The sequence below is a fragment of the Callospermophilus lateralis genome, chromosome 1 (genome assembly GCF_048772815.1).
Source record: "Callospermophilus lateralis isolate mCalLat2 chromosome 1, mCalLat2.hap1, whole genome shotgun sequence".
NCBI lineage: Eukaryota > Metazoa > Chordata > Mammalia > Rodentia > Sciuridae > Callospermophilus > Callospermophilus lateralis.
Window position 1 is genome coordinate 209,130,058 of NC_135305.1, and position 24,013 is coordinate 209,154,070.

Below are 24,013 nucleotides of genomic sequence, written 5' to 3' on the forward strand. Positions count from 1 at the left end.
GTCTCCCGCAAGGCCTGTGTTGACCTGATGCTGGGGAGGCCTGCTGGTCCCCAGTCTCTGAGAGCAGCAGCAGATGACCCTCAGACTGATCCAGCTCTCTCTCTCCTCCAGGGAGGCCCCTAATGTCAGCAGCCCCAACCTCACGATCTGCCTCTGAGTCCCTAACCACCTACCACTGGCCGGAGGAGCAAAAGCTAGGAAGTGTCACAGGTCCCCAGCCCAATGATGCTCTGCCTGCTAGGAGCCTCGTGGGAAAACAGGGTGAATCTCCACGAGGGGAGTTTTCCTTATGTCTCGCGTGGGCTCTGTCTTTTTGGGGAATGAGAAGCTTCATGTACGCTACCCTTCTGAATGTGGGAAGGCCACAGGATGGTCCCTGAGGCTGGATTTGAATGCCTCAAATCCACCAGGTGGGAGGGCTCTAGGAAACGGTAAGGGTAGGAGGGATGGTATTGGCGCAGGAGAGGCAGGCTGGAGGGCCCGGAAGAGAGGGTGTTGCCGGCCGAGGACACTGCCTGCTGGTGCCCGCAGTGCCCCAAGCCGCGGACATTGTGTGGTGGGTACTGAAGCACGGGGTGAGGACACGGGTAGCGACAAGGGGTTGCACGGAGCCTGCTGAGGATCTAGGTCCACCCGCCCGCCGTCCTGCCTCAGTGTCCGCGCAAGAATAGAGGTGCGAGCTAGGGCCGGCCTCCAGGACGCCCCGCAACTCCTCGGCCGCCCCTCTCCGCGCCCCCGCTGGGGCGGAGCTTGCGTTGACCCCGCCTCTCCGTCCTCTGCGCTCCAGCCGGCGCGCCCCCGGCCCAACTGCGGCGCGTGACGCGGGGTGCGCGGCTCCGGCGGCCACCTCGGGCTGGCGCAGGCAGCAGGGGACAGCCAGAGAGCCGGCTGCATGGCGGCGGCAGGGACCGCAGCAGGGCCGGCGGGGCCCGAGCCCATGCCGAGCTACGCGCAGCTGGTGCAACGGAGCTGGGGCAGCGCGCTAGCAGCAGCGCGGGGCTGTGCGGACTGCGGCTGGGGACTGGCGCGCCGCGGCCTGGCCGAGCACGCGCACCTGGCGCCGCCCGAGCTGTTGCTGCTGGCGCTCTGCGCGCTTGGCTGGACCGCGCTGCGCTCCGCGGCCACCGCGCGCCTCTTTCGGGTCAGTGAGAAGCGGGGCCGGGACATGGGGACCCTGGGTTGCAGGGAGCGGTACGGAAGGGGGCCCTGAACGAGGGATTCAGGGCAGCCACGCGTCCCTTTCTGTCAGTGCTGGCCAAGGGGGGATGTTATTGGAATGTGGTAGTCCATGGGCTAGAAGGGCCCGGGACATTGAGGCCTCCGGACAAGAGATCCTGGGCCGCTGCGCGCCCCTTTCGATCAGTACCAGGTGGGAGGGTGGGGGTGGATGCGGGGGTGTGGCCGAACTGGGGTGATCCCAGGACGCCCCGTGCGGGTTAGGTGCTCCGGACTGGGAGAACCGAAGCACGATCCTTCCTGGTCCGTTCGGAACAAGGGGCCCCGCATGGTGGGGGGACTTGGCCTCTGCACGGTCTCTCAGGCAGGGCCGAGCTGGGGATCAAGACGTCCAGGACGTGGACCAAGAGGCCTCGGCTTACGGAAGTCGCAGGCTCCTTGCGTCTGCATGGCCTTGCGGAGCGCGCTGGAGGACCGCTGCTCAGCCTCCCCGGGGTTTGTGCAGCGGCGGGGCCCGCTGCCCACTGCTACCGGCTGATGGCCGGAGCCTCCAGATCGCTGCCTCGCGCCTGTCTGGGGTCAGCGCCACCCTCCGATCAGAGGTGGCAAATGCCTGGGCGTCGTGGCCACGTTTGTGGTCTCTGCCTTGGGGGTGACATGGCCTGGGTCTTTGGGGATGGACTATGCTGCCTCCAAGAGGCGATGACTGAATCACCGAGTTTCTGGAAAACCTGAGGAGGCCACCTCCCAGGTCAGATAGTGACAGGTGGTGACATTGACTCTTGACCCCTCTCCCTTTCCTGGGAAGTCATGTCTGTGGCAGGAGCTGTGGAAAGGCATCTGGGCCTCTAGCTTGGCTGCAACTCCCCGGGGAATGGCTGGGGGTCACACCACCCCAGTCTGACTGGAGGTGGTGTAAAGGGTGCGGGGGACAGAGAGCCCAGTGCCAACAAAGAGGCCTTTCTCTGCTGGCTGGGAAGAAGCTGGCCCTTGTTAGGTCAAGATAGGGTGTTGTCTGGCTGCCACTGTGCCCACCCCGTCTCCATAACACCCACAGAGGGGAGAGATCCCCTCCCCCACCTTGCTCTAGGGAAGGGGAGGCAGGTGTGGGGAGGGCTGCTCCACAGGTTAACCCTGTTCTTCAATTGCCTCCATCCGCCTCCCCCAATTTTCAGCTTCCCAGACTCGCAAGGGTGAAAGCTGGCAGGGTGATATGGCCCTTTTTGGCCACCAGGGCAAATAGGTGCTTCTTCCCAACCTTCCTGAGTGACCTGGGTAGGGCACAGCAGGACCATGTACATCCGCACTTTTGGAATCCTGAAGCGCCCTCCCCAGCCTGGGTGGGGTGTTCTCCCCAATCCCAGCCTCGCCCTTCCCCAGAAATGGGCGGAGGGGCTGCCTGGCTCTCCAAAGCTCATCTTCTTGGCAGGCGCCTGGTTGCCAGGGGTTACCAGAGCTGGCTGTGGCTGTCTCCATGACAACTGCTCTGGGCTCCTCCGGCCCCCTCAGCCCAGGGGAGCAGGCCGGGCTTGGCCTGTAGCTCTGGAACCCCACCCCTAAAGAGCGGAGGCTCCTCCCCTTCTTGTCCCTGACCCTTCTAATTCCTGGTGGCTCCCCTTGCATGGCCACACTTTCCGTGTTCTCCCTGATGGTCCCCGAAGCCCCCCGTCCGCCTCTGACACCTCCTCCATCTAAGCCCTTTCTCCCCCAGCCCCATCTTTTGCTCTTTCCGCCTCCCCAGGTCCCTGTCCTCCACACCTACGCCGTCCTCCCTGGCCTTCGGTTCTTCTCTGGTTTCTCAAATGCCCCCTCCCAAGCCCCTTTTCCCCTCGCCTTCTCCCTCTCCCCTCATGTCTCCCCAGGGGGATCCCTTGGGTTTTCCGGACTCCTGTGGCCCCCAGATGCCTCCAGATCTCCTTTATGGTGCCCCCATCCACCTTCATGCCTTCTAATTCCTCCTCCTCCTGATTGTACCCCAAGCTCGCCCTGTGACCCGTGCCCCCTCCCGGGTTCCCCCAGGCTGACCCCATGGGTCTCTGTCACTTAAGCCTGGTGTCTCCCTGCTGGCCCTCCCGTCTTCCCTAGCCTTTTCGCACAGTCTCCCCCTCTCTTCCCTCCCCAGTGCTGGGGCCTCTGGGCTGGACAGCTGGGCGCTAAGTTTAGCCCTTGGCAGACACACCTGGGCTCTGGTTGCTCCAGGCAGTTATGGGCATGGGGGCCGGGCCCTCCCCAGCCTTGCCCTTCCTGGGGAGCTCCCGGGCCCGTTTCCCCAGCTGATGGAGTAGCTCCTGGTCCTGGGGCCAACCACCAACCGCCTTCTCACCCACAGCCCCTGGCCAAGCGATGCCGCCTTCAGCCCAGAGATGCTGCCAAGATGCCTGAGAGCGCCTGGAAGTTTCTGTTCTACTTGGGCTGCTGGAGCTACAGTGCCTACCTGCTCTTTGGCACTGACTACCCCTTCTTTCATGACCCACCCTCTGTCTTCTACGGTAGGGACCCTTTAGGGGTGGGTGGGGTGGGCTCTGCTTAAAACACACAAAAAACAGGGCCCTTGGTGCTGCTGGAGGAGGTGATTCCTGCACGGACCAAGGTGAACATTTCAGGAGTCAGTACCAGCATATGCAAAGGCTCTGGGGCACTTACAAGGTTGTTACTTGAGAACTAAAAGGGTGGCTGCTGCAGCTCTTGACAGGAGATGGAGTTTCATTCCAAATGGAGGGGTTTAAGAAAGGGATGGATGAGTGGCGTTTGTGGGTGATAAAATGTTTCCTCTGCAGCTGGGTGGAAACGAGAGTCTCCCCAGTGTCTTGACCCATCTTGGCAAGGATATAAAGATGATGAGAGGTGGCTTCCCCCAGTTGGTTGGATTTGATATGAGCATCATAGTGACTGGGCAGGAAGTTGGCTACAGAGGCGCTGGGTGGCCTGTCCCAGCCAAGGAGGCAGGGCAGGGCTAGCGGCCACGAGGCACAGAAGAGCCCATCTGCAGTGGGGTTCTGGCTCCTGTGCCCTGTGCTGAGCACCTGGGCCGAGTTTCTGAGTCACACGTCAACAGCGTTTCCTGCCATTTGACAGGAACAGACTGGGGGGGCTTCCATGGGCACCAAGCCGCAGTGGGGGGCCATGGCCTGGGAGCACACACCACGCAGGTTTTCCGCCTCCTGAGTCCTTGGAGGGACCCGTCTGGCTGAAGCGTAACTGATCTCCCTTAAGGTTCGGGGCATGGAGTTGCCTTTGGCTTCTTATCAATTATGCTTTCAAGTGAGCTGTTTCAACGTGCATTGATTGAGCACCTACTGTGTCCCACTTGCTGTGCTAGACACAGCCAGGGCAGGTAGAGAAAGCACGTTGTCCATGCCGTGCTGACTGTGGCGCAGGCAAAGTGAGGGATGCCATCTGCTGATGGCAGGAAGTGCCCCCAGAGAGTCTGGGCAGCAGACGGGTAATGGGGTGCTGGGGACGGGGGCCAGGGGCAGTTCTCAAGAGGGATAGGGATGGCCTGTCACTGAAGGGGACTTTGAATGAGGGCCAGGAGAAGAGCAGGACAGGCAAGAACGCAGTGGCCAGGGTAGTGGGGATGGCGGGAGAGGGGCAGTGGGCACCTAAGGCCTCAGAGACCATGGTGAGGGTTTGGGACAAACCTGAGGGCTGTGAACAGAGGTGGGAAGTGACAGACCCTGCCATTGGCTGGCATTGGCTCTCTGTCACCAAGGCTGCAGAGGGGACTGAGGACAGGGTATAGGAGGCACTCACCAGGACACACGGGACCCCAGGGACAGGAGTGGCCGATTGGAGAAATGCTCAGGAAGTAGAGCTGAGAGGCTCTGCAGCCCAGCGGAAGTGGGTGTGCGTGGAAGGCGGGTCCCTGGGAGAGGTCTGGGATGGGGGGTTGATGCGGAGTCAGGAAGTGAGGAGGGGACAAGGTGGGAGGACACTGGGTGTCTAGGTCAGCAAGTAGACGCAGGTGACGAGGGGCCGGAGAGTAGTTGTGAGGCCCCTGGGTGAACCCCATCTGGTTGTAGGTACTGGTCAGGGGACACCAGGGAGCCCCTTGTTGGAAGGTTGGCTGAGGTGGGGCCAGAGCTAGTGATCCTGGTGGCCAGAGGCAAACAGTCAGGCTGGAGAGGAACCAGGAGCTGGGGTGCAGAGAGCAGGGAACTGGGGTGCAGAGAGCAGGGAACTGGGTGCAGAGAGCAGGGAACTGAGGTGCAGAGAGCAGGGAACTGGGTGCAGAGAGCAGGGAACTGAGGTGCAGAGCCTTCTCTTGAGTTTTGTCCAGTTCCTGGGAGGTCGAGCAGGGGCTGCGAGCCCAGGGAGGAGGAGGGCAAGCAGGTGGCCTTCTTGCCTCAGGTGTCCAAGTTGCAAGAGTCCTGAGCAATTTGAATATACTTAATGCCCCTGAACTCACAGATGGCCAGGATGGTATCAGAGTTCCTTAATTTGTTTGTTTGTTTATTCATAAGACAGGGGGCAAGTGATCCTCCTGCTTCAGCCTCCCAAGTAGTTGGGACTACAGGTGCCGCCACCACACCTCGAGAAAATTAACCAGCGGTTTAAGCCAAGTGCAGTGTACAGAGCCCAGCTCTTTCAGAGACTGACGTGGGAGGATCATTTGGGCTCAGGAGTTGGAGGCCAGTCTGGGCAACAGAGGGATATACCCCATCTCAAAATAAACAAACAGCTGTCATCCCAGCAACTCGGGAGGCTGAGGCAGGAAGATTGCAAGTTCAAGGCCGGCCTCAGCAACTTATCGAGACCCTAAGCAACTCAGTGAGACCCTGTTTCAAAAGAAAAGAAAAGGGCTGGGGATGGGGCTCAGTGGTGAAGCACCCCTGGTGCCAAAAATTAAATAAATAAATAAAGTGAACAATCGAGAGGCACATTCACAGCACTGTGTAAGCACCAGCTCTGTCTAGTTCTACAGCGTTTCCATCACCCCTGGAAGAAACCCTGTCCCCATCAGGAGTCCCTCTCCCTTCCCCTCCCCCGCCCCTACACCTGCTTATCTGCTTCTTGTCTCTGTGGATTTGCCTGTTCTGGGTATCTCTCTCCTTTTCAAATGTTTTATCTTATTTTGTATTAAAGGTTTAAATCATCCACATCAGTGGGGTGCGGTGTGGCACCTCACCATGTGCACAGGGCGCGTGCTGACTCGCCCAGGCCCCTCATCCACGCTCCCCTTTTCCCGTCCACCCTCTTGCTATAATTGCTCTTGTGCTCTCAGGTCGGCTTGTTTTCCTTTTTCATTTTAGTGTCCACCAGGAGAGCCAGCTGCAGTGTTTGCCTTCTGTGCCTGGCTTGGTTCACTTAATACCATGTGCTCCAGTTCTATCCAACTGGCTGCAAATGGTAGGATCTCCTTTTCCTTTAGGGCTGAATAATATTCCACCGTGGATCTGTCCATCTGGTGATGGGCACTAGGCCGATTCCACATCCAAGCCACTGTGAATAGTGTTGCAATCCACACGGGTTTGCAGGGGTCTCTTGGGCACTCTCACTTCATTTCCTTTAGGTGCATTCTTGAGCGGGGTTGCAGGATCACATGGATCTTCTATTTTTAGTTTTTGTAGGAATCTCCCCACTTTTCTCCACAGTGGGTGTGCTAATTCACATTCCCATCAACAGTGTATCAGAGTTCCTTATTTGCCACATCTTCATGAGCATTTAATTTTTTGTTCTTTTTGTTTTTCTATAATAACTATTTTAACTGAGATTAGGTCATATCTCATTGTAGGGGTTTTGTTTGTTTTATTTTGTTTTTGATATGGGAGATTGAACCCAGGGGTGCGTATCACTGAGCTGCATCCCCAGCCCTTTCTATTTTCTATTTATTTATTTATTTATTTTTGAGACAGGGCTAAGTTTCTGAGGATGGCCTTGAATTTGTGATCCTCCTGCTTCAGCCTCCCATCATAGCTTTGATTTGCACTTCAAAGCTATTCTGGAGGCTGGGGCAAGAGAATAACAAGCTCAAGGCCAGCCCCAGCAATTTAGTGTCATCCTGTCTCAAAATAAAATAATAAAAAGGGCTGGCCTGTAGCTCAGTTATGGAGTACATCTGCGTTCAATCCCAGTACCCCCGCCACACACACACACACACACACACACACACACATTGTTTGGCTGCTCAGAGTCCTTTGTTCGTCTGTATTAACTTTAGGATTGTTTTTTTCTATTTCAGTGAAGAATATCATTGGTATTTTGATGGGAATTGCATTGAACCTGTAGACTGTTTTGGGGTCTCCATAGGGACATTTTAACCATATTAATGCTTCCAGTCCATGAACATGGGATATCTTCCCTCTATACCACGTTGAAGGTTCCTTACAGCTGCTTTGGCTGTAATTAATGACTTTGAACACAGTGCATACAAAGGCACAGTCAAAGAGACCCACTGTCTCTGGGAGCCACAAAGGGATGGGGACACTCTAGAGGCTCAGGAAGGGGTGGTGCAGACAGCCGTGGGGGGGTGTGTGAGGCTCACTGTGTGGCCACTCCTGCAGAGGGAATGGGGTCCCCTGTCAGGTGTTGCACTGAGGAGACAGAGCTATGCTCCTGGCAAGGCCCTCTGACTCTGGCAGGTGGCACTGGTAAGGGGCCTGAAGCACCTGACCTCCAGCCAGGCAGTGCTGCGTGCTCAGGCACTACTCGGGGGAGAGGACCCCTGGAACTGTCTGGCACGCCTTCCCCGACTGCAGCACTTGCCCAGATATGGCCCAGGGGTGGGGTGGCGGTGGGAACCCAGTATGCAGGGCAGGGTGGCCACTGGAGCTTGGTCCTCCTCCCGCCCCTGCAGCAGTGCACTCCCAGGCATGGCCTATGGCAGGAGGGGGGGCCGCAGTGACCCCAGGGGCATTTGGCATGGCTGTTGGATCCTGGCCCCAGGGGCGAGCTCCTGGTGTTCTGGACGTCACTGTGCCGTGCCAGCCATCCCCTGCAGTGCTGGGCGCCGAGTGGGCTTGGGGGCTGGGGCCACAGTTGCCCTCTGGGTCCCTGAGGCTGCAGCCCCTCCCCGGTGCAGGGCAATGTCCATGGTGTCCCAGAGATAAGGATCTGCAGGACTCTCTGATGCTAGAACAGCCCGGACGCAGACCAAATCTCCCTCCTCAAATGGACACCCTGCTGCGGCAGCCTGGGAGACCATGTGCATCCCTCCACAAGCAAAGCTCCTGGGCACCGCCTGGGTCACTCCCTAACTGGGCTGCAAGCCTGTGAAGGCTGTGGAACTTTCCAGAAGCCAGGATTGCCTGCTTCCGTGCTGATAGTTTGAGGGACACCTCCCCTGGATGGTGCTACTGAGCACTTTGTGCCTCTTTGGGTTGCAGTAGCCCGGGGGATTCTGAGTCTCAGAAGGTTCTGTTCTCTCTGCAGCCAGTTCCCATGTTTTGTCACGGTCCGGTCACCCCCAAATCAATATACTGCTACCTGGTTCTTCTTGGGGAAGGAGGAAGCAAGGGCTGAGAACCTCTATCCCACGTCATCCTGGAACCCCTCTGTTCTGGACATTTCTATACATAGAATCTTGCCAGGTGGCCTTCCTTTCCCTCTACATCAGGGGTTCGGGCTCGTCCACGGCCCTGCGCAGGTGCTGCTGTTCCCCCACTCCTCCACTGGGGGGCGCGTGGGTCCTTTCGGCCTCTTGGCAGCGAGGACAGCGCCGCGGGGGGCGGCTGTGCAGGGGCTTGTAGGAGACCTGGGCACATCTCTAGGAGCGGAATTTCTGGGTCACTGTGGTATGGCCACCGAGAAGGGAGGGAGCGGACTCACTGGGTGGGAGGCACCACTGCCCGGACCAGGTTGTGGACCAGGTGGAAAGGGGAACGAGCAGGGGCGTGATGGAGTCGTTCGTGAAGAACTGTCACCGACGTGGGGACGTGGGTGCATCTGGATTCCCAGGGAACATAAGAGTCTAGCTTCAGGCCCCTGGGGCCAGAAGCAGGAACCCCCCGATGGAGCCCCAAGAAGTTTCTTTTTCAGGGGTGGGAGGGTGGGTGGGCAGGGGAGGCGTGGCCAGAGGGAGGGACAGCACGGGCGGCTCCAGGCTGATGCCAGCACAGCAGTGGAGGTCCTTGGCCTCGGTAGCTGATGGCCCCTGTGACTGGCTGAGAAGGAGACATGGTGGTGGAGGGCAGGGAGGGGCTCCTGCCTTAGCCTGAGGGAGCAAGTCCCCTGAGGACGGTGGACAGATCTCCAAGAGGCTGTGAGCTGGCGAGAGAAGATGGGAAGGGAAGCCGGGGACAGAAATCCTGCAGGGGAGGAATTTCAGGATCAGGAGCATCTTGGAATGTATTAGAGAGTAGCAAGGAATTGTTTAATAAAAATGTCTCTGGGCCAGGAGCCGTGCATCTGTGATCCCAGCTTTTCAGGAGTCTAAAGCAGGAGGATTGCAAGTTCAAGACGAGCATCGTGGACCCTGTCTTAAAAACTTTATGCCATCTGCTGGGCCGGGTGACTATGGCTGTAATGCCAGCGGCTGGGAGGCTGAGGCAGGAGGATCACAAGGTTGAGGCTGGTCTCAGCAACTTAGTGAAATCCTCAGTAGTTTAACGAGATGCTATCTCTAAATAAAATATTTAAAAAGGGCTGTGGGATGCTGGGGTTGTGGCTCAGTGGTAGAGTACTTGCCTAGCACATGTGAGGCACTGGGTTCAATCCTCAGCACCTCATAAAAATAAGTAAATAAAAGTATTGTATCCAAATACAACTAAAAATATTTAAAACAAAAAGTGCTGGGGATGTGACTCAGTGGTTAAGCACCCCTGGGTTCAATGCCTGATACAAAAACAACAAAAAACCTTTCTATACCATCCACTCACAATTTCTAGGAATCTAAACTAAACTGCTCTATCAAAATAACACCTATTAATAAAAAAACGATGGGTAGAGAACCAGGAGAGAGAGCCAGCAGTCAGTACCCTGCAGGGACTCATGGTCACTCTGGCACTCAGAGGACACATGCCCAACATGAGGGGTGTCACAGGGGTGAAGGTTCCTGACCACAAGTCTGGCTGTTCCCAGACTGGATGCCGGGCATGGCGGTGCCGCGGGACATTGCAGCCGCCTATCTGCTGCAGGGGAGTTTCTACGGCCACTCCATCTATGCCACGCTGTACATGGACACCTGGCGCAAGGACTCGGTGGTCATGCTTATCCACCACGTGGTCACCTTGGTCCTCATCGTCTCCTCATATGCCTTCCGGTGAGTACAGGGTGGGCAGGCGGGCAGAGGGGACAAGAGGGGGCAGAGCTGGGAGCCAGCTCAGACCAAGGTGCAGAGGCTGATGCCACCGTGGGGGACCTGTAGGAAGGCCTTGGAGGAAGGACAGGTCAGAGGTGGGGGCACACTGTCAGGAGTATGCCCAGAGAGACTGGGATTCTGGAAGGATGGGGTGAAATTGGCCCAGAGAGCCACCTCGTCACACAACCAGTGTCCCTGGATCTCCACCGGGATGGTACCCTTGGCTGAGTCACAGCAAGGGTTTCTTGGAGGCATGTCCATGATCACAGTCGACACATCCTGACATTCTAGAATCCAACAACTGGCAGCTGGGCGCAGCGGCCCACACCTGTGATCCCAGGGACTAGGGAGGCTAAGGCAGGAGGATTTGCAAGTTCAAGGCCAGCATTAGCAACTTACCAAGGCCCCAAGAAACTGAATGAGATTCTGTCTCAAAAAATAAAAAGGGCTGGAGATGTGGCTCAGTGGTTAAGCACCCCGGGGTTCAGTCCCCAGGACCAGAAAGAAAAAAGCTTCACATACAAAAAGGAATGTGAGAAATATCTGTCCATTTTTTTTTTTTGTAGTTGTAGATGGACAGCATGTCTTTATTTTATTTGTTTATTTTTATGTGGTGCTAAGGGTGGAACCCAGTCCCTCACACATGCAAGGCAAGTGCTCTGCCACTGAGCCCCAGCCCCAGCCCTATCTGTCTGTCTTTTTATCTTGGATTACATATTGAGATGCTTTGGATATACTGAATCAGTCCCCCCCACACACATACACACACACACACACACACACACATATGTGCAATTTATATGTAAATTATATATATTATTTGTGTGTGTGTGTGTGTGTGAGAGGTATGGTACTGGGGATGGAACCCATGCTAGTCACCTTTCAAGTACTCAATGACCACATGTGCCTGGTGGCTGTCCTATCGGACGATGCAACATTAGATCATTCCTGTGGTTCTGGAAAGTTCTACAAGATAGCACATCACTAGAGTGTAGAATCAGATGATGAAAGAAAGAAAGAGCACATAGGCAGCCATCTCCCCCTACCTTTAATGAAAGGAAAAATTCAATAGTTTATTTGAAGGTTGTAAGAACCATGGGGAAAAATTAAGTAGGGGGCTAAGGCTGGGAGGTGTCGAGGTTTCAGTGGGTGGTTGACTGACAGGTGAGAAAAGTGTCCTGAACACCTGGGAAGGGCATGTGGGGTGATGGGAATAGCATGTGTAAAGGACCTGTGGCAGTAATCAGTGAGCTCAGGTAATTAAATGCCCCTGGGCTAAATCTCCAGGAGAGAGAGAGAGAGAAAACCCAATGACCTCAGGCCACCGAGCCCAGTGCAAATTGCCTTGTTGGCCCCCCTTTGTCTCAACCCAGATACCACAACGTGGGCATCCTTGTGCTCTTTCTGCACGACATCAGCGATGTGCAGCTCGAGTTCACCAAGCTCAACATTTACTTCAAGGCCCGAGGCGGCTCCTACCACCGGCTACACGCCATGGTGGCAGACCTGGGCTGCCTCAGTTTCTGCTTCAGTTGGTGAGTGGGTGGGGTACAGGGTGGGACTATCAGGGAAGGGGTGGGTCTGTTGAGGTGGCCAGGGACTGCAGGGCAAGGGTGGGCCTGGTGGGGTAGGTGGGGACTAACAGGGCAGGGGTGGGCGGGCACTGCAGGGAAGGGGTGGGCCTGGTGGAGTGGGCGGGGACTAGCAGGGCAGGGGTGGGCCTGGTGGGGTGGGCGGGGACTGGCAGGGCAGGGGTGGGCTGATGAGGTGGGCGGGGACTATCAGGGCAGGGGTGGGCGGGCACTGCAGGGAAGGGGTGGACCTGGTGGGGTGGGCGGGGACTGGCAGGGCAGGGGTGGGCTGATGAGGTGGGCGGGGACTAGCAGGGAAGGGGTGGGCCTGGTGGGGTGGGCGGGGACTGGCAGGGCAGGGGTGGGCTGATGAGGTGGGCGGGGACTATCAGGGCAGGGGTGGGCGGGCACTGCAGGGAAGGGGTGGACCTGGTGGGGTGGGCGGGGACTGGCAGGGCAGGGGTGGGCCTGGTGGGGTGGGCGGGCACTGCAGGGCAGGGGTGGGGCTGTGCGGGAGGGGCCAGGCCAGGCTCCTGGAAGCTGCTGGGCAGGAGAGAGGAAGGGTTGAGGGGTGTGGGGCCTGGCGGGTGAGGGGGTGGGTGGGAAAGGGACGGCAGGCAAGGAGGAGGGCAGGCAAGCAGGCTTTGAGGAAGGGGTGGGGACTAGTGCGGTGGGTGGGGTCTGGCAGGACAGGGGTGGTTCCCAGGGGTGGGGCGGGGTGGGGCTGAGGGGGAAGCGCAGGAATAGAGGTGGAAACGAGGGTCCGCAGGGGTGGAGAGAGGAGCACTGGAGAGGTCGGGTTATGGAGGGACAGGTGGATGGCACTGGACAGGCCTGGGTGGGGCCACTATCCCCTGTTCCCCAGCAGCTTTCCTGACCCACTCTCTGCTCGCAGGTTCTGGTTCCGCCTCTACTGGTTCCCGCTTAAAGTCCTGTATGCCACGTTCCACTCCAGCCTGCTCGCGGTGCCCGACATCCCCTTCTATTTCTTCTTCAATGCGCTCCTGCTGTTGCTCACCGTCATGAACCTCTACTGGTTCCTGGTGAGTCCGATCACCCACTCTGCCGGCTATCCCATTCTTGTCCCTATCGCCCGGTGGCAGTCCAGTGGGGAGGGGCATGTTGGGCAACGGTAACAGCACATGCAAGGGGCCTGTGGCAGCAGCGCACAGCGGTCAGAAGGCTGCACAGCAGAGAAAGGGGTTTTCCTCTCACCAGTGCCTTCCCTTCCCCCAGTACATCGTGGCCTTCGCTGCCAAGGTGCTGACTGGCCAGATGCGCGAGTTGAAGGACCTGCGGGAGTACGACATGGCAGAAGCCCAGAGCCCCAAGCCCAGCAAAGCTGAGTGAGTGTGGCGGGGCGGCCGCCCCGAGGTCGTTCCTTTAGTGGCACCGTCTAGGCGGGCTCTGTGGGCAGGCCTCGGAGTTGCGGCGGATGCACCGATGCCACTGCAGCGATCCCACCGCTGCCCGCCCGGAGCCTCCGTCCAAAACAGACTGCAGCAAAGGCCCGGATGACGTAGCTACAGACTTGACCGCTGTGATGGACAGAGCAGCAAAGAGGGGCAGAGAGAGGTTTGGGAGGGGTAGCGAGGAGAGGGGCAGGGTCTCCCCAGTGGGAGCAGAGGGGCAGGCCAGCATCTGGCCAGAGCGGGAAGCCAAGCCCCGGGGTCATGAGGAGCAGCTGTTGACCAGGCCAGGCCCACCTCCAACTCACTCCTAACCCAAGCCCGGGGCAGCAGAGCGTCCACGCTTTGTCCCTGCCATGACTTCCTGGCCTCAGAGCCTGGCAGGCCAAGGCTGGGGCTGGTGACTTGGACCCAGTCCAGCCGGGGAGGAGTCCTAGGGAGGAACAAGTGAACCCCTTGGATAGAGAGACCAGGGCCTCACCAGCCCTCAGTGAAAGTCAGAGCATCTCAAGGCCCAGTGTAGGGCAGGGTCCGGACCCACCCATGTGAACGGTGGCATGAGGGGCAGGAGGCATTCCAGGTGTGCAGCTCGCCTCAGCCGTGTGAGGAGTGAGGAGAGTTGGAGCTGGAGCAAGGACAGGAGGCTGCGGAAGGTTCCAGAGGTGCTGACCAGCCAGGTCCTCTGCTTTGGTCAAGGGGTCCTGGTTTCAGGGAAGCAGTGGGCTCAGACCTGATGAGGTCGGTCTGAATGGGAGTTTTGTAAAAGAGTGAGCAATGAAGAGATTTAAGAATCTTCTGGAAGGACGTGACAAGGGTCACCAAGACCCGGGAGAGGGAGAGCAGTGTGTTGGGACAGCCCTGGCCACCCAGTAAATGGGCATACTGTTGTACCCGCCCAGCACGGGGCCTGCCAACGGGATGTGCCAGGGCCAGGGAGTCAGCACCTGGAGGTGGAGAGGGCTGGAAGGTGTGTGGGAACAGGGTCACTCACAGACAAGGCTGGGCCACCCCTGAAATTGAGGTTGGGGTGCTATGTGACCATGGGGAGGCTGTCACCATCATCCAGGCACGTGGCAACGGGGTTGTAGCCAGGAGGTAGAGTGTGGTCAGGTGGCAACTTTGAGAGAACCAATCAGATTTACTTTGGATGCAGGTGAAATAGAAATAAAAGAATCAAAGATGACGTAAGACTTTTGGCTCAAACTGCTGTTTACAAGAAGGGATTTGAGACAGGGTGTGTGCACCTGCAGATGGGGGCTTTGAGGGTCTCGTCTGGGATATGTGGCATTCTGGCTATCCATTGAATGTACATCAAAAGATCAGCCAGGTATAACTGAAGAATCTTCTAGAAGATTCCAAAGGCTTCCAGTGGCTTCCAGGAGAAGGGGCGACTAAAGAGAATAGGGTAGGGGGGAACCTGCTTGGCCAAATCCCAAAACCAGAAAGGCTTTCTTGTTGTAGACAGTGAACTCACAGTGGAATGCCCTGTAAGTTAAGGCCTGAGTCAAGCACAAGCCAGACCTCCTGGCCCCACCAGTGCCCACTCTTTTCTCCGAGAATGTCAAGCCAGAATGTGGGGTGGTGGCCAGCAGCCTGCAGCTTCACCGGAGAACATCTCCATTAGAACAGCAAAAAAACGAGCTGTGTCCATGAACTGTGCCCAGCAGTAGAGTGCCAGGGAACATACTGTCGTGACAGATCCCCTAGCACCTCTACAGAATCGGATTCTCCAACTAAGGCTAGAGTTAGCACAGCTGGGTATAAAACAGAATGGGATAAAAAGGGTAAAACCAAGGGGTGGCTCGTAAAAGAGCTGGTTAGGGTGCCTCCACTGACAGCATGGAGGCTGGTGGGTGTTGCTCAGGAGTAGAGCGCTTGCCTGGCATGCACGAGGCCCTGGTTCTATCCCCAGCAGACAATCAATCAGCCAATCAATAAAGGCACCCTGTCGAGATTATGAGAAACTAGGATATGAAGAGATTAAGGACATGTGACAACTAAATGCAGTGTGGGTTACTGGGCCAGGAAAAGATATTATTGAAAAATTGGTGAAATTCAAATAATACATTGGGTTTGGTTAATAACGATGTAGCAATAATGATGGCTTCTTAGTTGTCTTAGCTGTAGATATCCTGTATCATGGGAATTTAAGGTGGAACATTCTGGAAGCTGGAGAAGGGTATATGGGAGCTGTTTCTGCAACATTTCTGCAAATTTAAAATTACTCTAAAAAACTTATTTTAAAAAAGCTTGAGAGGTCATTAAAAGTGGCATTGGGTGTTGTTACTTTCCTAGGGCCACTGTAACAAAATGTCACAAGTGATTGGCTTAAAATACTCAGCTGGGCTCAGTGGTATAGGCCTGTAATCCTAGGGACTCAGAAGGCACAGGAATGTGAATTTCAAGTTCAAGGCCAGCCTCAGCAACTTAGCAAGACCCTGTCTCAAACAAAACAAAATAGAATTGGGAATGTGGTTCAATGGTTAAGATCTCTCCTGCCTCTTCCAGCTTCTGAGGGTTCCAGGTGTTCCTTGGCTTATGGCTGTGTCCCTTCCTCTGTCTCCATATGGCCACCTCCTGTTTTTTCGGTCTTTTCTTTCTTTCTTTCTTTTTTTTTTTTTTTGGTGTGGAGGGGGTACGGGGGATTGAACTCAGGGGCATTTGACCATTGAGCCACATCCCCAGTCCTATTTTGTATTTTATTTAGAGACAAGGTCTCACTGAGTTGCCACCTGACCACACTCCACTTTTGCTGAGGCTGGCTTTGAACTGGCGATCCTCCTGCCTCAGCCTCCAGAGCCACTGGGATTCAGGCATGTGTTTATGTGGACAGTTGTCAGCATAAATCTGGGATGATGTCATCCTGAAATTCTTCACTTAGTTGCATCTGCAAAGACCCTTTTTTCAAATAAGGACATACATACAGATTCTAGAGATTGGGATGTAGACATATCTGTGGGGGCTACCATTCAACTCACTGCCATCATTAAATCTCAATTAGATATAGCTGAAGAGACAATCAGTAAATTGAACACTGTGAAAAAAGAATATCCAGAACACAGCATAAGTAGATGGAAAACAGGAAAGCCAGGATTATAAGAATCATCCAGTCTAGGAGTTCTAATAGGAGACAGGGAGAGGAGAAACAATATGAGAAGATGTAATGCTGAGAACTTTCCAGAAGTGACAAGACATAAATCATAAGCAGAATAAATTTTAAAAGTATGTCCCCAACCCATCAAAGTGAGCATAGAAATCAGCCATGAGGAAAAAGAGACGGGACCTGAAACCCGTCTCAGACAACTGCAGCAGGCAAACCACCAGATGAGGAGGAGGAGTCGCTTCCAGGGTGGACAGATGACAACCAACTCAGAATTGTGTACACAATTTAAAAGCAATTACTCAACAGAGAGGACACCCACAGGAAAAAACAAAACCAAACCAAGAAAGTACTGCCAGCATATCTAGTCCCAGCCACTGGGGAGTCTGAGTCAGGAGGATTCCTTGAGCCCACAAGTTCCAGACCCTATCGCAAAAACAAGAACCAAACAAACAAATTTTAAAGCCCCAATTTGAGAAATTTTATTTTTACTTTTGGGTTAAGTGTCTCTTACCTTCCTCCCTCCCTCCCTCCCTCCCCCTCTTTCATTTTTGTTATTGTTGTTACTGAGGATTTAACCCGGGCGCTCCAACCCCTGAGCCACACCTCCAGCCTTTTTTTTATTTTTTGAGACAGGGTCTCACTAAGTTGCTGAGGCTGGCCTCAAACTCGTGATCTTCCTGCCTCAGCCTCCCAAGTCATTGGGATTACAGGAGTGTGCCACCTCACCTGGCACAACATGGAATTATTATTATTATTATTATTATTATTATTATTATTATCATCTATTATTACTTTGGTACTGGACATTTGACCCAGGGGCACTTAACCACTTAACCACATCCCCAGCCCTTTTAATTTTTTTTTATATTTTAGGACAGGATCTCACTGAGTTGCTTAAGGCCTTGTTAATTTGCTGAGGGTGCTTTGAACTCTCAAGCCTGCTGTCTCAGCCTCCAGAACTGCTGGGATTACAGGATTACAGGCAATGGAATTCTTATTCTTTTTTTTTTTTTTTTAACTTTTTTTTTTAAAGCTGTCAATAGACCTTTTTTAAAAATATTATTTTATTTGTGATGCATGAGAATCAAATCCAGTTCCTCACACTCAAGCGCTCTACCACTGAGCCACGACCCCAATCCCACAACTCGATGTAGAATATTCCAAATAATGTAGCCTTATAGCACCAAGGCTCTATGACAAGTGACAGTGCTCCAGGGAGGTGGCATGTGCACCATGCTCCTCACTCAAGCAGATCAGAACCAGAGTGAACATATGTTCTTGAGGACATTGGTAGAAAGAGACCTGACTGAGGCCTAGGGGAACCTGCCTGCTGCTGTCACCAGGATCACAGACTGCATGAAGGAAGTCGACCAGGTCTGAAAACGGAGGCAGCCATGACTGGGAATCACTGTTCAGAAAGTCATTCAAGTGTTACCACAAATCCTATGGCAATTAAGTAGTGCCGATCCCGTCCTCACTCCATATTGCTCGGCCCATATCACTTCCTGGGTGGTCTGAGTTGCTGGTAGACTGCTCTCCTTCACTGATAACCATCTGTCACCTGGGGTCACCATGCCTTCATCCTGACCCTGCACCTTGCTCTGAAGCCCTCATCTCCCTCTTGGGGCTACTGGGATTGTCCCTCCATCAAGGGACTGTCACCTCATTCCAGCTGTGCTGACCTGGGAGATGGTACCCCATGCTTTGTACGTTCAGTTTCTTGCTTCTGCTGTTTCTGCCGCCACTTCTGTGACCTACACAGTGGCCCAACGTGGAAGAGTCATTGTCATATCTGTCCCTTCCGACAATGACCTGGCCTCCACATCCTGGAGAGGCGGGGGCTGTTCTCTTGCATGCTGCCTGCCCACGGCAGCTCCTCTCCAGAGCCGGTCTTAGCCTTCAGATGTGCATCCTCCCATTTGCTCAGAGACATGGTGACCATGGAGACAAACCCCCATCTCTGCCCTTTGCCACCAGCTATCTCAGCCCCTCTCCCTCTCTTCCAGGAGACCTGCAGTTCTCCTCCGTTCTCCTTGAACCTGCCTGCTCTGGGCTCTTCCTCTGCCATCCCAGAGATCACTCCTGTCTGACCGTCCCAGTGGCTTTGATGCTCCCTCTTTCCCCCCATTATTTATTTATTTATTTATTTAGTGCCAGAGATTGAACCTAGGGTCTCTGTGAGTTGCTTAGGGCCTCACTAAGTTGTTGAGGCTGGCTTTGAACTTGTGATCCTTCTGTCTCAGCCTCCTGAGCCTCTGGGATTATAGGCAAACATACAACTTTTTTTTTTTTTTTAATTTTAGCATTTATTTTTTAGTTTTCAGTGGACACAACATCTTTGTTTGTATGTGGTGCTGAGGATCGAACCCGGGCCGCACGCATGCCAGGCGAGCGGAATACCACTTGAGCCACATCCCCAGCCCGCAAACATACAACTTTTAAAAATAGTGTAATGGTTAATTTGAATTGTCAACTTGATTGCATTAAGAGATGCCAAAGATTAAGGGAAGATGGGTGTGTCCATGAGGGTGTATCTAGGAATGATTGGCATGTGGGATAGCCAACTGAAATGGGGACCCTCCCTAAGTGTGGGCAGCACCGACCAATAGGATGCTGGCGAGGATGGAATGAAGGTTGGAAGCACAAGGAAGCAACAGCAGACGCAAGCTTGATTCTTCTTGAACTGGATTCCCAGTTCAATATCAGAGGATATCCCATTCTTGCTTCTTCCTTCTTCCTAAGTGGAGACTCTGTCAATGATTCTCCAGGGAGTTTCCAGAAGCCTTCAGATGAGGGGAGCTCTATTGATCCCTCTTGTTTCAGGTTTCAGCCTCTTGGACTGGGCAGTACTGGTCCTTCCAGCTCTCCAGCCTGCAGATGGCCATTGTGGACTATCCAGCTTCTGGCCGCAAAAGCCAACCTAAAAAGTTCCCCTCTTATAATTATGCTTCCTGTTGATTCTGTTCCTCTAGAGAACCTAATACAAAAAGGCTTTATTGAGACATAAATTAAGTATCATACAACTTACCCAGTTACAGTGTAGAAGCCAGTGGTTTTTAGTACATTCACAGGTTTGGGCAGCCATCACTCTTGTCAAGTTCCAGAATATTCTCTTCATCCCACAGATCCATCCTCATCGGGCTGTTCCTCAGCCCATGGCAGCTGCCAACCTGCTTCCTGCACCATACTTCTTGAGCCCCCTTCTCCCTTTTGTGTCCCCCTTTCTCCCTACTCCCTGGTAAGTTCTTGCTTGGCCTCTCTGGCCACCTACCTGCCCACCTGCCCTCCCAGGGCCCTTTTCTGCCCGCATTTAGTCTGCACTGACCTCCACGCCTTTCTTCTCACGCTGCTCCTCCAAGCCCTGTCCTCCATCCCCAGCAACTGCTTGACCTTCCTAACTTTAAAAAAATATCCCAAATCAACCCATTCCCACCTCAGACTGCCTCTCCAGAACAGTTTCCCGTTGCAGTTGATGGCAATTCATAAAAGTCTTACAAAACCTCAGGGAGTCCCCTCTCTCCTCCTCCTTCATGGAAAAAAAAAAAATACCCACATGCCACCTAAGTTGTCCACTGTCACCTCTTTCTCTTGTTACCACAGTGCTGGGCTGGAGATGCAAGGTACCCATCTTATATGGAAGAGAGGTCACCTCCCTCACACTGGGTGCATCCCACTCCCCAAAAGGAAAATGCTGGTAGCTGACTCGAATGTGTGTGCGTGTGGGGGGGGGCAGCACTTTGGGGTTTGTGCGGAAAAAACAAGCAAGAATCAGCAGGAACTCTTGGTAAAATGCTGTGGGGCAGGGATGCCGTTCCTCAAAGAGACCTAACTTGCTCTAAAAGCATAGGAATCAAGGACCAGGCATAGTCTTAGCTATTCAGGGGGCGGAGGCAAAGGGTTCCGGAGCCCAGGAGTTCAAGAGCATCCCGGGTAACGTAGGAAGACTCTGTCTGTCTCAAAAAAAGGAAGAAAGGAGGAAAAAGAAAAGGGAAAGAAGGAAGGAAGGGAGAGAAAAGGAGACGCCCCTGTTCAAGAACAGAGCTGAGAAATAGGCCTGAGTCCGTGAAAACTTTAGCAACTATAAGAACCAGCGAGGGCAAGAAGCCTGTCACAGAGGTGGTGGGTCACGTGGAGGAGCAGCTGCAGAAAAGAGTGAGGTTGGGTCTCTATCTCTTTTCAGTTCCCAATTTCAAACTCCCCCTACCCCGGTTTTAGTCAGCTTTTGTGTTGTTGTGACCAAACTAGAGGAAGAAAAGTCTATTTTGGCTTTTGATTGCCAGGCCCCCCCCCTGTGCAACCAGGGTGCCCCCATGGTCTCTTCTCAAAGTCTTTAATTTTATACCCTTGAGCCTGAGATGGGTATAGTTTTGCCCATCTCTGAGGGTGCCCTCAAGCCATCGGTCCTATTATCGCGGAGTGACATACTTAGCATCTCTTTGGTGACTGCGATGTCTTTAACAACCACGACTTGCTTAGCCCCAGTTTTATTTGCACTTTTCTCACTTATGGCCAAACTATTTTTGTTTTGCTTTCTACTCTTGATCATCACAGTGAACTTCACTAAAAGGTGCTAGGAATATTGATAACACTACCTGAATTTTGTGCTGCCAGATTAATTCATACCTTACCTTTAAATTCAGCTTCACAAAAAGTCTCAGGACCTGGGGCTGGGGCTGGGGCTCAGTGGTAGAGTGCTCCCCTAGCACGTGCAGGGCCCTGGGTTCCATCCTCAGCACCACGTAAAAATAAATAAATAAAATAAAGGTATTGTGTCCAACTACAACTAAAATGTAGACAGCTTCTTTGCTGGAACATAACATAAATGGCCTCAACTGCCCGGGAAGCTCTGATTACAACGTTCTAAGGCGTCTCCAGGCTGCACTTCTAACTCTTCAAAATCCCTCCCTTTGCAAACCAGCTCCAGGGGTTCTGAGCCATGTGGTCAGGTTAGTCACAACAGCAACCCTGCTTCTCAGGACCAATTTCTGGTTTAGTCAGCTTTGGCATTACTGTGACCAGAAGACCTGCAAGAACAACATAGAGGAGGAAAAGTAGTTCGTTTTGGTTTACAGTTTCAGAGATTCAGTCCATGATTGGCCAACTCCAGAGCTGTGAGTCCAAGATGAGACAGACATCATGGCGGAAGGCATGGTCCAAGAAGGCCGCTCAGGACATGTCAGCCAGCAAGCAGAGAGAGTCCATTCACCCAAGACAAAATATAAACCCCCAAGGCAAGCCTTCAGTGACCTAACGCCTCCACCCACACTCTGCCTACCTTCAGTCAGTGCCCAGTCAATCCATCAGCATATCAATTCATTGATGGGTTCAGGCTCTCATTATCTAATCATTTCACCTCTGAAAATTCTTGCATTGTCTCACATATGAGTTTTGGGGGGATATTTCATATCTAAAACATAGCACCCCATGTATCAAAGATGTCAACATAACATAAAAAACTTTGAAATCAGTCCTGAACTGAGATGGGAGATTGTGTCATCAGGAATAGAGAAACTCACCTCACTGTGGGAGACTTGAGAAGCCACAGCAGGAGGGTGAATTTGACCCTCAAGGCCCTAAAGGGCCACTGGCAAAGTTAAAGATCCCCCCCCCAAAAAAAAAAAAAAAAAAGACCAGCAAGACAGGATGGTGCGCTGCAGGAGGAGACATCCCCAGTTGGCTCTGAAACACATAATCAGAGGCTGAGTTTTAGTCCAAGGGGAAGAATGAATTAATATGACCAAGCCAGGTGTGGTGGTAGACACCCAGAGTTCTACTTTCTCAGAGAGCTGAGGCAGGACGATTGCTTGAGCCCAGAAATTTAGGATCAGCCTGGCAGCATAGTGAAACCCTGCCTCAAAAATAAATAAAACAGGGACTGGGGCTGGGGCTAAGTGGTAGAGCGCTCGCCTAGCACGTGTGAGGCCCTGGGTTCGATCCTCAGCACCACATAAAAATAAATAAAATAAAGCTATTGTATCCATCTACAACTAAAAAATATATATATTAAAATAAACAAAGTGACCAAGACCTTTTCCCTCAGGACCACACTTATTTTTTTCATGGAAGGTTCTCCGAGATGGAGTGCTAAAGTGCAGAGGGGACCACAAGCACATGTGTGTTTGTATTGTGACAATACCCAAGTGCAAGACACAAAGATTGGCTTGCAAACGTGGCTCCAGAGACCTGTGACCTTTCTTCTCTTTCTGATGTCAAGACTATTAGATGGTTGGCTCTGACCATGCAAGCCAAGTCTATGAAGCAAACAAAAAAAATAAGCTTGAAGACATGAGCAGTGCCCACAGACCAAAACAACAATGGCCAATGACCTTGACCATGGGGTCAAGAACCGCAGTGAGAGGCCAAATCAATTCAACAAGGTGCCACTAGGAGGCAGGGGCAGAAACTTGGACATTCCTCCCCTTTGAGTGAGGACCTCAGAGTCCTGCCAGGAACTCCCACAGGGAAAAGAGAATTTCTGGAGGGTGGAAGCAGGCACCAGGAGGAATCTCCGATTAGTATTGGGTTTGGGGGAAAACTGCGAGGTTTTGCACAGAGAAGACGTTTTCTCTCTCTCTCTTTTTTTTTTTTTTTTTTTTTTTTTGCAAGAGAAAACGTTTTTACAAACCATACCTCTTGTTTAGCGGTTAGGAAGGTGTCCTTCCCTGGGCTACCGGTTAGGTGTCCTTCCCTTGAACCTCATGTTGGTTCAAGTTTTGCAAAGTAACAAAACTGGCGCTGGGGATGTGACTCAGAGGTAGCCACTTGCATAGCATGCGTGAGGTCCTCTGTTCCATTCTCTGCAGCGCAAAACAAAACTTTGCAAAGCTTGTTTTCAGAACATAGAAAGTATGGGGAGGGGCTTAGGTGGATGGAGGGCGTGGATGCAGAGGCTTGAGGCCCACAGGGGGAGGGGGCTGTGGCCAGTTTTACCACCCTGGGAGGGTGGTAGGATCAAGTGCCTGGTCTATGAAGGCAGAGGCGGTGGTGTCAGCCTGGGAATAGGAGAAGAGAAGGGTTTAATTGGGAGGGGGAGAGTAGGCGCGGGGACATGCCCACAGGAGGTCTTATGGCCCTGTGGGCAGGGACTAGGCGGGTCCGAGGCGGGGGAAGGGACCGCAAAATAGTGAGGCAGCAGCCAGGCGGGGCCTGGGCCGGGCCTGGTCAAGGGACGTCGGGGCTAGACAGTGGGGCCCTCGGAAGATCAGGAGAGAGTGGGAGGAGCCTGGGGTTACCAAGCTAACTGCACTGGTTCTGGCCTCCAGGAAACCGCTGAGGAACGGACTGGTGAAGGACAAGCGCTTCTGAAGCCCTGGACCCCCTTCCCCACCTCCCAGATCCGGCCCCGCCCCCAGGACACCCACCGAGCCGCTGGAGACCCGGGTCCGCCCCCTGAGGAGCCCAGTCTCTGGAGGCCCGGGTCCGCCCCCAGGACCCTCCACACCACACTTCCCCGGACCTTGGCCCCATCCAGCTCCGCCCCTCCAGGGCCCGGGACTCACGCGGCCATCAGTCCTGG

General features: G+C 53.9%; 1 protein-coding gene across 1 annotated transcript; it reads left to right on the forward strand.

Moving 5' to 3' along the window:
• The first annotated feature begins 840 nt into the window (after positions 1-840).
• Positions 841-23,848, forward strand: Cers1 (ceramide synthase 1). Its single transcript, XM_077105640.1, has 7 exons — positions 841-1,141; positions 3,506-3,665; positions 10,195-10,375; positions 11,788-11,949; positions 12,881-13,028; positions 13,222-13,331; positions 23,760-23,848. The coding sequence occupies exons 1-7, from the start codon at positions 893-895 to the stop codon at positions 23,800-23,802; spliced, it is 1,053 nt and encodes a 350-aa protein (XP_076961755.1). The 5' UTR covers positions 841-892; the 3' UTR covers positions 23,803-23,848.
• Positions 23,849-24,013: the final 165 nt, after the last annotated feature.